At 39.0% G+C, this 12,277-nt stretch overlaps 1 protein-coding gene across 1 annotated transcript; it reads left to right on the top strand.

Moving 5' to 3' along the window:
- Positions 1-725: 725 nt before the first annotated feature.
- Positions 726-7,185, top strand: zgc:92907 (uncharacterized protein LOC436733 homolog). Its single transcript, XM_049586668.1, has 4 exons — positions 726-928; positions 4,959-5,121; positions 6,683-6,821; positions 6,915-7,185. The coding sequence occupies exons 1-4, from the start codon at positions 848-850 to the stop codon at positions 7,024-7,026; spliced, it is 495 nt and encodes a 164-aa protein (XP_049442625.1). The 5' UTR covers positions 726-847; the 3' UTR covers positions 7,027-7,185.
- Positions 7,186-12,277: the final 5,092 nt, after the last annotated feature.

Below are 12,277 nucleotides of genomic sequence, written 5' to 3'. Positions count from 1 at the left end.
GGTTCTTTCTTTTTGTACCTTGTGGCTCTGTTGTTATGAGCACTAATGAGACAGTAGGCCTTTCCCTGGCTGATAATCCAACCTTACCTTCAGCTGAATGTCTCATGCATAAGTCACACTGTCATTATTATGCTGCAGATAGTCAGTACTTTTTATACAAGTGTGGTGCGAACTGGGGGGCGACACCACAAGAGGAGCTCTGCAGGTGTGTGTAACCAACTGTTACTATAATCTTTCTGCAGTGACATACTGATATGTTCCCATAACACAAAGTGTAATTAAAGATTTGACATTTTACAGTATGACCTGAGTTCTGTTTAATTTTCAACCATGACTAAAATAAAGTCATCTTATAAGACCAGAACACAGTGGCAGAGAATCCATTAATCCATCAATCCAGGTAAATTAGGCTCATAAATTGTAGGATGTATGCATTTTTAACCTTACATTAAATCATACTGGGTTCTTTCTAATTCTTTGTACTGACAACCAATGCAGAAATCAAATCTCTTGAAACAAATGTGTGACATTTCACTTTTTTTATTATTATTTATTTACTTTACTGTCATATTTAATGTATGACTGTGCAGAAAATAAGCCCAGAGGCGTCAAAACTGGCCTTTAAACTGGTATTTTTCCATAGTGCAGCCTGCCTGATTGAAGCAGTTACAGCTCCAGGCCTCGAGGTGGCAGCATCACAAGTGTTCTAGGGCTCTGACGTCACTGCGTAAGGCGGAAGTAGCTGTGAGCTGTGTAGCTGCAGGATAAAGATGAGCAGTAAGAGGAGTCTGAAAAGTGTTTAAAATACTGAGAAACCTTGAAAACTAACAGTTTTAGCTGAGCAGCCATGAAGACGGTGTTTGTGACTGTCGGCACCACGAGCTTTGACGAGCTCATTGAAACCGTCACGTGTCCAGAGGCCGTGCAGGTGAGTAACGATGGTTATTATTAAGCTAACAGAGGTGTAACGTCACTGCTACACTGCTACTCAGTGGTCCAAGAAGTATTAAAATCACTTACGTAAGTAAAAGTACGCACTATGAAATACTTACTTACAAGTAACAGTCCTTCAATAAATATTTTGCGTAAGTTAAAGTACTGAATCTTCAGCAACAAAATGTACACATTGTAGATTAAATATTATATTCAAACACAAGATGATTAGCAAATATAAAAGTATGAACACCAGAGTGTACATGACATGTGTTTTGGATTTTTGGGCAGACAATAGGCCTATATGATGTGTATATACTTAGTTTTTGATAGGCTACTTTTCTTAATTGCTCTGTATGATTTAAAGGAAACCGATAAAAAATGATCAGTGTTAAAAGGGTAGGTGTAATAAGCCAAGGCTTCAACCTACATCTTTTCAATCTTGTTTTTGTCTTTTTGTTTGACTCTTGTTTTTAATACTAAAAAAAAAGCATTAACTCAATGTTTTTTTATTGTCTGTCTAGCAGTGTATTTGAGTTTTAAAAGTTGGAAAATGACCAAAATAAACTAAACTAAACTAGGGCTGCAACTAAGGATTATTTTCATTGTCGCCTAATCTGTGGATTATTTCTTCAATTAGTCGACTAATCATTTTATCGAAAAATGTGTTAAAATGTTGAAGAATGTCGGTCTGTCTCTCCCAAACCAAAATTATGTCATCTAATGTCTTATGACGTACTCACGCCAAAGGGTTTTAGTTCACCGTCAGTTCACCGTAAAGCTGCCAATATTTGAATGGAAGAAGCTGCTATAAGAGTATTTTGGGGTACTTTTATAGAACTTTTCTATGAAAAAATGACTCAAACCGCTTAGTCGACTACTAAAATAGTCACCAATTATTTTAATAGTCGACTAATTGTGGCAGCCTTAAACTAAACTAAAGTTGTGTAAAAGTATACAGTAGCACAAGCATGGCCATACTGAAGTATCTAAAATTTGCACTTAAGCACAGCAATTGAGCAAATTTACTAAGTCAGAGGTTCCCAACTGGTCCAGCCCCGGGGTCCTGATTTCTCCTTCGTCACTGGTTCAAGGTCCACACAGTTTAATGTATTCAGCGTCATTGCGTTAGCCGTGTCCTTGAGCTAGTTTGCTGTCTCTGTTATGTAGCTGTCTGTTATTCGCTAACTCTACAGCAGGAAATCGCACTTTAAAATAAAAGCTCTGTGCCAGAAATTCACTCTACTTCAAAATTGTGAGTCACTTGAGGTCCATTCAGAATGGGGCCGCGACCCACCAGTTGGGAACCACTGTACTAAGTTACTTTCCACCAATGTATAAACTATGAACTTTATTTTGAGTACAGTCAGTGTAGGAAATGAGCACCAGCCACCAGCCAGATGCTGTAAAATGGCTGCTTGATTTGCCTCACTCACCACTCAGAAACAGTGGTAACCTAATTTCCATCCCTGGTGCACTATGTAGGAAATTCATAACTATCAAATTAGAAGTACCCTTTTCACAGCAGATCTTTTGTCATAGCACTTCTAACATCATAGGTGTAGATTTCAGCAGGGACGCAGGGGATGCATCTCCCCCTAATTAAACATGAAAGTAGCAGAGGACTTTTATTTTGATAAATTAAAAACATTAACATAGAAGAGACACAGACTGATGCATAAATACTCATCAAAATGCAGGAAATAAATGTTTGATGCTCAAAAATGTGTGGCAGAGCACTCCCAAACCCCCTTGTTTCATAGATATCCATCCCATGGTTGAAATGAAATCTACGCCCTTGTGTCACATTAATAGTAGTTTGGCTTAGTTCTGGAACTGCAGCGCCTCAATGTAGCTTGGCCAGTTGTAATGTTATTAATAACAACAGCCACAAAATAAGAAACATGAAACCAAAATTGTGATGCTGCCATGCCATTGGGTCAGGTGCACCACTCCCTTCCCCCCAGCTTATCACCCTTCAGGTGGGCAACAGAAGGTTTTGTTTATCTAGGTATTTTTATAACTCCTCTGCTGCAAAGGATGTTTAAAGCAAATTTTCAGCCTCTTTTTAAACGCATCCACGATGACCTAGAGAGGTGGTCTTCCTTACCACTCTCGATGCTGGGAAGAATCTCTTTGATTAAGATGAATATTTTACCTCGACTGCTCTACAAATTTCAAATGATCCCGGTCCTACTAAATAATAATACTATCAAGACGGTGAATGGTTGGTTTAGGTCATTTATATGGAACTGCAAAAGACCACGACTTAAATTAGCCAAATTGCAATGGCCATTGGGTCAGGGAGGACTGGCAATTCCCAACATTAGACTCTATCAAGTGGCTTCTCAATTTCGATATATAGTAGATTGGGTACGGAATGATCCAGACTCTGTTTGGCTTGATATTGAAGCATACAACTTAGGTAAACCGTTACAATTAGCTAGTCTCCCATTTATCCTGAATCGGAATAAACTAGAGATTGCAGATGGTAATTTCATTGTGAAATCCACACTAAAAGCTTGGGACATGATTAAGAAATGGGAAAAAAGAACTGATGTTTTATCTCCAATTACTCCAATACAAAGAAATACAGATTTTCCCCCAGGGATGACAGATAATGGGTTTGCTCTGTGGGAAAGTGCTGGTATCACAACTTTGAAAGACTTATTTGAAGGGGACAGAATGATGTCATTTGACCAATTAAGATTGAAATACAAACTATCACACACACATTTTTTTTAGATTCCTACAAGTCAGGAGCTTAATACAGAATCCAATTCGGCATAAATTTACTCTGGAAATGTCACCAACTGAACAACTACTGTACAAAATACATAGCAATAAGGCTATAGTAAGACGATGCTATGAGGCCTTTTATAAGTCCAATAAGGCTAACATTACAATTATGCAAACATGGGCTCAGGACCTTGGGGTGATAATAGACGAGGCTATGGAGGCGTACATATGGGAGCATGCTAACAACATATCCATATGTAATAGAGCAAAGGAATCACAATTTAAATTACTGCATCACCTTCAGATATCACCTGAACTCAGACATAAGATGGACCCAAAGAAATCAGCTCTGTGTATGAAGTGTAATAAGGAAGTTGGTAGCTTTATACATACTGTGTGGACCTGTGTGCATATCCAGGATTTCTGGGTAGAAGTGGCTTTGAAATTAGATTTGGTTTTTAATAAGGAGGTGGACCTGGACCCAGTATATTTGTCGTTGGGATTTCCACACCCACGAATAAAAGGATCTCATTGTCAGAAACTGTGGAATGTTTTAACATATGCTGCACGTAAAACTATATTGCTGAAATGGATTTCAGATAAGCCACCTACAGTTTTAGATTGGCATAAGGTAATATTTGACCTTTTACCCATGGAATATCTGACATATTGGTCCAGAGAGAAAATTGGTTTATTTTACCATATATGGACCCCATTTCTCGATTATGTAGGACCTAGAATATCTAACATATTTTGGAGGGTGCTTCCCAGACCAGGGAATAACAGTTGAATGTTAAAGGAGAGGTGTTGCTGTCTGTTTTACTATTTTTATTTGTTAGTTTATTTTCTATATCATTTCTTAATTATTGTAATGTATACTTATTTCTCCATTTTATATTATTATTAATTTTTGTCGTTACTTTTGCCATATGATATTCTACCATGCTTGTAACTGACTGACTGCTGTGCTGAATGTTCAAAATGTGTTTGTATATGTGAATAAGATGTGACACATAATTAATAATAAAGATATTCTTTAAAAAAAATTGTGATGCTGCCAGGTGTCAGGTTTTGAAGCTGGTTCTTAGGAAATTGATTTAGAGAATCAATTCAGACCTGCTCTTTCTCATGGTTAGTGGGGGAACATCAGAAAAGAAATCACCTGTTCAAGACTTAACAATGGATCTAAAATGTGAAATACATTTTCTAGTAACAGCAGAAACATAAATTTGTGAATTTGTCAACTCGTGACCAGTGTTATAGTAACTTTTTTTTTCTCTTCACAGGCTTTAAAGGCTCGTGGCTATGAGCGTTTTGTTCTTCAGGTTGGAAGAGGATCTCTTCTTCCAGATGCCGACAGCTGTCCACACGTCAGACTGGAGGCTTATCGATTCAAAGACTCTATAGCTGAAGACATGAAGCAGGCTGACCTTGTCATCAGCCATGCAGGTGAGTTAAATATCGAAAACCTCCTGCTGCCTGACCACTCGCTCCCTCCGTTAATCCTGGTCACACTTCAATTCAACATTTTTCTTATTCCAACAAATCCTCCTGAAGCTGTTTCATAATCCAAACTACTGTTTGTTTTTTGTTGTTTTTTTTAAAGCACATTTAAAGTTATTAAAAGCGTCAGCCAGATCAGATAGTTTTCATTTCCTGTGCAGAGGACATCAATGACTCTGCGGAATTCAAAGCAAAAACAAATACAGGTATGACCGCACTGTGCAAACATTGAACAGAAAACTGATGGTTGATACTGCAGAGTGTCGGCAGCGGACAAATACAACATGAGGACATCGAGCAAACTACTTGCAACAGGATGATGCTGAGCAAATATTGAATATTGGATAGCATTGTGGTCGGGGCCTGTTTGCATTTGGGCAACTGTGCTGCTTTGCTCCTTTTTTTTCTCAATTCCCAACAACTGTATTTGTTTGTTTATGAGGTAAGATCTTACCCGAAGAGAAGACTAGTGTGTACTAAAGGATCATAATCTTGTTTTTGCAATTTGATCCAGTTTATCACTAATTTGTTCACCACACATTATCGCTGCTGACCATTTTCAAAAGCATATTAAAGTTTTACACAACATGCTTGTGTCACACTGTCCCTGTTCATGTGTGCTATCGCTTGTCATTGTGATGTTGAGCGATAGTATTACTACCAGTCTGTGATGGCTGGCAGAGAGTTGCTGACCCAAGCAAAGGAGTTCAAGTATCTCGGGGTCTTGATCAGATGGATAGGTGGTTTGGTGTTGTATCAGGAGTGATGTGGGTGTTGCACAGGAAAGTCGTGGTGAAGAATGGGCTGAGCTGAAAGGCAGAGGTCTTGGTTTACTGGTCCATCTACTTTCTGACCCTCACCTATGATCATGAGCTGTGGGTAGTGACCGAAAGAATGAGATGGTGGAAACAAGCAGCTGAAATTAGTTTCCTCCGTGGGGTGGCTGGGCTCAGCCTTAGAGGTAGGGTAAGGAGCTCAGACATCTGGAGGGAGCTCGGAGTAGAACCGCTGCTCCTTCATGTTGAAAGGGGCCAGTTGAGGAGGGTGGGTATCTGATTAGTATGCCTCCAGTGAGAGGTGCTCAGGGCATGTCCAACTATTTGGAGGTCTCGGGGCAGACCCAGAACACGCTGGAGGGGTTACATATCCCATCTGGCCTGGGAACGCCTCGGGATCCTCCAGGAGGAGCTGGAAAACGTTCCTGGGGAGAGGGATGTCTGGAGTGCTTTGCTCAGCCTGCTGCCCCTACAACCTGGCCCTGGATAAGCAGATGAAAACGGATGGATGGATAAACTATTACTAACAAAAAAATGATGGTGATACTAATATAAATGTTTTGTTTTGTCTCCACCATGTTCAGTACTTCTATATACAGACACCTTCAGTTCCCAAGCCAAGTCTCCTATGGACTGAGCTACTGCTGTAGAATTAACAGAAACCAGTAGTTAAACAGAAACAGATTGACTTTAACCATCAGTAATGAACTCAATATTGTTTTCCTCCTCAGGTGCAGGAAGTTGTTTGGAGGCGCTCGGAGCAGGAAAGCCTCTGCTGGTCGTCGTCAATGACAAGCTGATGAACAACCACCAACTGGAGATGGCCAAACAGCTGCACATGGACTCCCACCTGTTGTACTGCACATGCAGGTATGACTTTCTCACATGTACAGTTTGTATGTATGACGTTATGTAGCAAATCTGAAGTAACAAGCCCTTTTGTTTTTTAACTAAATCTTTCAGCACCCTGACAGAAACACTGAGGACGATGGACCTCTCTGTCCTTCAGCCCTTCTTACCCGGACAGCCAAAGATGTTTGCAAACTTTTTAGACAAAGCTCTGGGTGTTGAGTGAAATGTTACTATTTTTCTCTTACATTAAAGTTTGATGAATTTAAGAATATCATGCTGTAGTTTATCACACTCAGTGACATTATGCTTGCACAGCACAAGACTGTTGTATTGTTTTCTATTTTTGTATGCCATAATATAATAATATATGAGTGATTCCAAATCCTAATGTGTGCTGTGAGTTATTTGTGTTTGTTCAAAGGTTTTATGAAAGTGAAAGTAAAACAAAACGTTACCAGGTGTTTCAGTCAAATAATAGACATCCGCTGCGGTTTGAGATGGAACAAAGGCTGCATCGCCTCAGTGCTCATCCTGATCAGACAGCAGTGTAAGCGACTGTGCTGTTGATGAGTTTCATAAGTTATCTCACTTGTAACTCATTAATTTTTATGTAATCAAGTTGAAGTGATGACCTCAACAGACAATTCGATTGTACTTGCTGATTTGGAAATCTAGAGAGACAGTATGGAAAAGCTTATGCTTCATGCTAACTCCTAGTTTTAGACAAAACCACATATGGCATCCATTTTATGAAGATGTGACGTTTAGTCCTCATGGCATCAGTGGAAAGTGGCAACAATCTCAGAGAGTAGCCCTTAAATATTTTGTTAAAAGAAATTATCTATAATAATTCCATTACAGGGTGTCTGCAGGTCAATTTTATAAATATTAGGCCTTAAAAGTCGTTAAATGATCATTTTATTTACCATTTATCTGTCGTTTACAGGGTTGGAAGTTAGCACCAGCCGCCTAGCTGCTAGATTTGCTTCACTTACCAGCCAAAAAAACAATAGTAATCTATCGGGTGGCAGGTGGACATAAAAATTAATTTCAAACCCTGATTGTTTAATGTCTTTTTGCCAAAAAATGTCAAGCTCTTCTGCGTCAAAGTCAACAGTTCTGATGTTACAAATCTTTAAACAAGAGATTAAACTCACTCTAATAACCATATTCCAACATAAAATCTACCTCTAAATGGGTCTACAACTTTGCTTCATACTTACGTGCACTGCTTGAATAAGAAAAAGATGATTTGTCCGAAATATTGTCTGAAATTCAGTTTAAAATTGTCTTAAAAAGCGTTACATTTAAGTTTCTTAGTAGTTTGTCCAGACAGTATACTTCACTTCCCATTGGTGTTTTTGTTTTGTTGTCTTTGTTTTTTAAATGTGTATTTTTTGGCTTGTACGTGGCCTGTTTGACTTATCTACAGTCTGCTATGTTTTTATATGTCTGGAGAAGACTCGTCAGTGATTCCTCTCAAGAGGACAGACATCTGGACTCAGACCAAGCTCTGCCTTTAGGTCTGTTTGTGATTCTGCGTTGCTCGAACTCTTTTGTTTCCCTCTATGTTTGTGTAATCTCAGCGCTACAGTCGGGTCTTTATTTATAGACCAAGGGGCTGTAGCCAAGCAGATGCTGGAGGAAACAAACAAAACATAAAAATGTAAATTGTATACTGAATATTCAATCATGGGGTCTTTCATCAAATAAATATTTCGCATCACTTCCTTCTAATTTCCACTTGTATTAAAAGGCAGAGAAAAGACAGTTTTCTGCTTCACAAAGACACTGAGGGTATTTGCTGCATTACAGAGAAACAAGCCGTACCAGTTCTTGCCACAAGGGTGAGATGATGTTTAAAAACTGTGACCTTGCGGGCTGATTATCATTTGTCCTCCCAGCACGTACACTCCAACTTCTCCTGCTCCAAACTAGCAGGAACAGATGCAGACGTTAAACTCTGAGTCATTTCTGTGGCAACGTTTGTGATGTAGTGTCAGGTCATGTTGGTTATGATGTTAATGCAGAGTTCCTCTTAATATGCCATGACTGTGCAACTATGTGGACTCAGGGCATTTCTGTAGAAGGGCTCAATGCTCAGTCAGTTTTCCCTGGATAAACAATGGTTTGAATAAATGACCACCTTGATCTGTAACTGCTTCATTGATCAGTGTGTGAGAAGCTGTCTACGTTCTGTGTGCACACCAACAGCCTGTAAACTGACATTTAAATACAACTCTGGGCTTTTTCTGTTGTGACTTTTAAGAGACAGGTCATTTGTTCAGCCGGTGCGGAGTCACCACTTTTGTGCAATTAAGAGACTTACAGTACAATTTCAGGAAACGTGTTGATGTTGGTCAAACGCTGCTGATTCATCATTTGTCCGGGGTATAGTTTCTTCACCAGGAGAGACTTTGTTGAACAGGAAATGATGGGTGAGAGGCAGCACGTAGGCTTGTTCGGCTGCTCAACCTCTCAACAGTGTTTAGAGTCGAAGCAGGAAACATTTTTGTCCACTTTTCGGCTACAGAGGCAGAACATTTCTGCAGCAATGTTTATTAAATTCACCAACCACATGTGTTTACCTCATAAAAACCAGCTGAACAGGTTAACAGCCTGGTTTACCAGAATTTAGCTCTGATAGTCTAGGTGTTAATTTCCTAAATCCCCTGAGGTGTAGCTGGCATTTCAGGGAGCTTTAAAGAAAACATTGTCTTACTGTACATCAGTGTGGTGCAGGAGGAATACACAAGAACGGTGGCACACTTCCTTCTTAGGAAAGTCCCTCCTGTAGGAGAAGTTCTGTAGAAACTGTGCAATAACTGAGGCATAGCAGCTCTCTGATGCTGCAGTTACACAGCTGTTCTATCACATCAAGCTGATAAAGGAAATGGTAACTTTAAACAGCAGAAAAAAAGAGAGTAGGGGGCCAAACCACACAACACAGCTTGGTTTTAATAGATGCAGGGCACTTAAGAAATACCCTACTGACGTCATTAAGTGCTGCTTCTGAAAGGTTGGCATTATAATTAGTTTGGTAGACTTATAACAACTATATTGATCCAGCCACTTCACTAGGGACGCAAGTTACACTGAATTTATTGGTACTTTCTGACATTCACAGCCAGTTTTTCAGACAAGTATTAAGCCTGGTCTTAGACTAGGTGTTTTTGGTCGATATCTCAACTTAATATTGTAGATCTGCAACTATTTTGATTAACTGTTTAATTCCTAAAATGGCAAACACTGTTCCTTCAGCTCCAAAAAGATTTTTTTAAATCTTAATTTGTACAGGAAAGGAATTAAAAGTAACATTGTGTGTTACAGTTAAAACTAGCCTGACTTCAGCACGTTCCTTTATTACAATACAAAATAAAATACAAACGAACAACAGAAACAATCAACTAGTAGAGGACTTAAATGGAGTGAGCAAAATGAGATATAATATTTAAATCAGTGGTTGCAGGTATGTCCTTCCATCAGATAGTGGTTATATGCGTGTTTGAAATGTGTAATAAAGGTTATTGCTCTGATGTAGTGTGGGATCTCGTCCCAGATTTTAGCAAATGTGACAAAATGATCATTGACCATGACTTTTTGTAAGGCGGTACAGGAATAAGTGCATGTGAGATTGATCTAGTGATGTGTTTGTCTTGTGTTGTGACTTGGAAGTAGAGCAGTAAGCGTAGGATTGGAGTTGCTGTTTAGGATCTGAAAGTAAAATATAATGGCTGGATTGTTTGTGTGTGGTTTTGAAAAGTCAGGGCTTTTGAGTGTGAGATTGCGGTGCAGTGATGAGTCCAAAGGGGGAAGTTACCATGGATTTCAGTAACATGGAATATCTTTTAGTTTTGGACTGTGGGTTGGTTAAAAGACGAGCTTTGAAGATGTCACCTTGACTTTCAGGGTGCTTTTGATAAAAAAAAACACAGTCATCAGTCATTAGAATCCAAAAACAGAGAAAACTCTTGATGAATTTAATTTAAGAGAGGTACAAACTCTCACACAACTGGTGTATTATCATCAGAGTCTCATTTATCCAGTCATATGCTCAGTTCTTCTCAAACAGACAGCCCTTTTGATGGGGAACTGAACTGAAAGTGAATCTTATCTATGCTCTCTTCAAAGCCAGGCTCCTTTGACAAATACAGTATTTTACCTCAACATGGGAGCTGCTGTTCCATCACTGCCTTGCTCAATTAGTTTGTGTGACTAAGAGTTAGTTCAAACGCACCATGTCACACAATAACACAACTAAACCAACTGACTGAGGCAGTGGTAGACCAGCAGCTCCCATATTCAACAAGGTAAAATAAATTACTGGTTTTGTTAATTGAGTCTGGCTTTGAAGAGAGTATCGATGAGTATCACTTTCACTTTAGTTCCCCAAAGGACCTAAACTGAAAGTTCAGTACTTCCCCATTTTTAGAAAGTGCTGATCATCCAACTGGATAAATGAGACTTGGATAATACTGCAGGAGCTGTGTGAGAGTTTGTTAACAGATGTTTTCATAGTTTTGCCTTTGTTGATCGCAGGCCCCAGTGACTTCAATTTGTCAAGAATTTTCTGTGTTTTTTTATTCTTTGTTTACCAGTGGCATCATGAAAAACACTCCACAAAGTCAGTGTAACACAGGGTGAGTAATTGATATACAAATGGTCATTTGGTGGGGTAGAGGTATGCCTTTGATCTTTATCTGAGAAACTCCCTTATTGCAGATATTCAAAACGAGGTCACAACCTTTTTGGTATTTTCCCCCCTGAATCCATTAAAACTGTGGCTAACTGGTTTAGACTGGTTCTGCCTGCCACTTCAGTATGATTCACATGATGTTTGTGCAAACTGCATGTTAATCTAATAGAGATGGGCAGTGGAGTCTAGTGTGACTTGTTTTCCCAACCAGAGCTTCTCTGTCAGCTTTATTTTACTCAAACTTGTACTGTTTAACATGTTAGGATAGTTGCTAATGCACAAGGCCTCAGCACTCATGGATCATTTTAGACATTAGATCTGGTTTAATAATAATTTTATCAGTGTGAGACTGATCAAAATTTTAATCTGAATTTTAACCACATTTGTTTCATTTTAACTTTCACAAAACAGAAGTTACCACAGAACGAACACAACCTCAAAAAGGGAAAAAGTTCCATGAAACAATGCTAATTTCTGAGAATGAATAGCTGGTAACACTGGAAGTGGTATTTATGCATGATGTTGCAGAGATATTTTATGTCACACTCAACGTGTGTTCTGATTATTTGAAGCAACGAGTTCACGAGACGGTACAAAAACACAGAAACTAACTGATCTGAAAGTCATGATTCTCAGACAGAAAAACAACCTGATTTGAATCAATTCAATTCCAAGATGTCTTATAAAGAACAAACGTCCTATTCATTTAGAGAGGACTGAATAAGTCCATACAAGAGTAACAAATGGGTCACAGCAGAGGGTCAATCAAACAGGCCTG

The sequence above is a fragment of the Epinephelus fuscoguttatus genome, linkage group LG9 (genome assembly GCF_011397635.1).
Source record: "Epinephelus fuscoguttatus linkage group LG9, E.fuscoguttatus.final_Chr_v1".
Lineage (NCBI taxonomy): Eukaryota > Metazoa > Chordata > Actinopteri > Perciformes > Serranidae > Epinephelus > Epinephelus fuscoguttatus.
Note: the sequence above shows the minus strand (reverse complement) of the source record. Positions and strands in the feature narration are given on the sequence as shown.

Bases quoted from the DNA above. Each gene is read 5' to 3' on its own strand.
- zgc:92907 (XM_049586668.1), top strand. From the start codon at position 848: ATGAAGACGGTGTTTGTGACTGTCGGCACCACGAGCTTTGACGAGCTC. The intron at 929-4,958 runs GTGAGTAACGAT...TTCTCTTCACAG, and splicing joins CGTGTCCAGAGGCCGTGCAG to GCTTTAAAGGCTCGTGGCTA. The intron at 5,122-6,682 runs GTGAGTTAAATA...TTTCCTCCTCAG, and splicing joins CCTTGTCATCAGCCATGCAG to GTGCAGGAAGTTGTTTGGAG.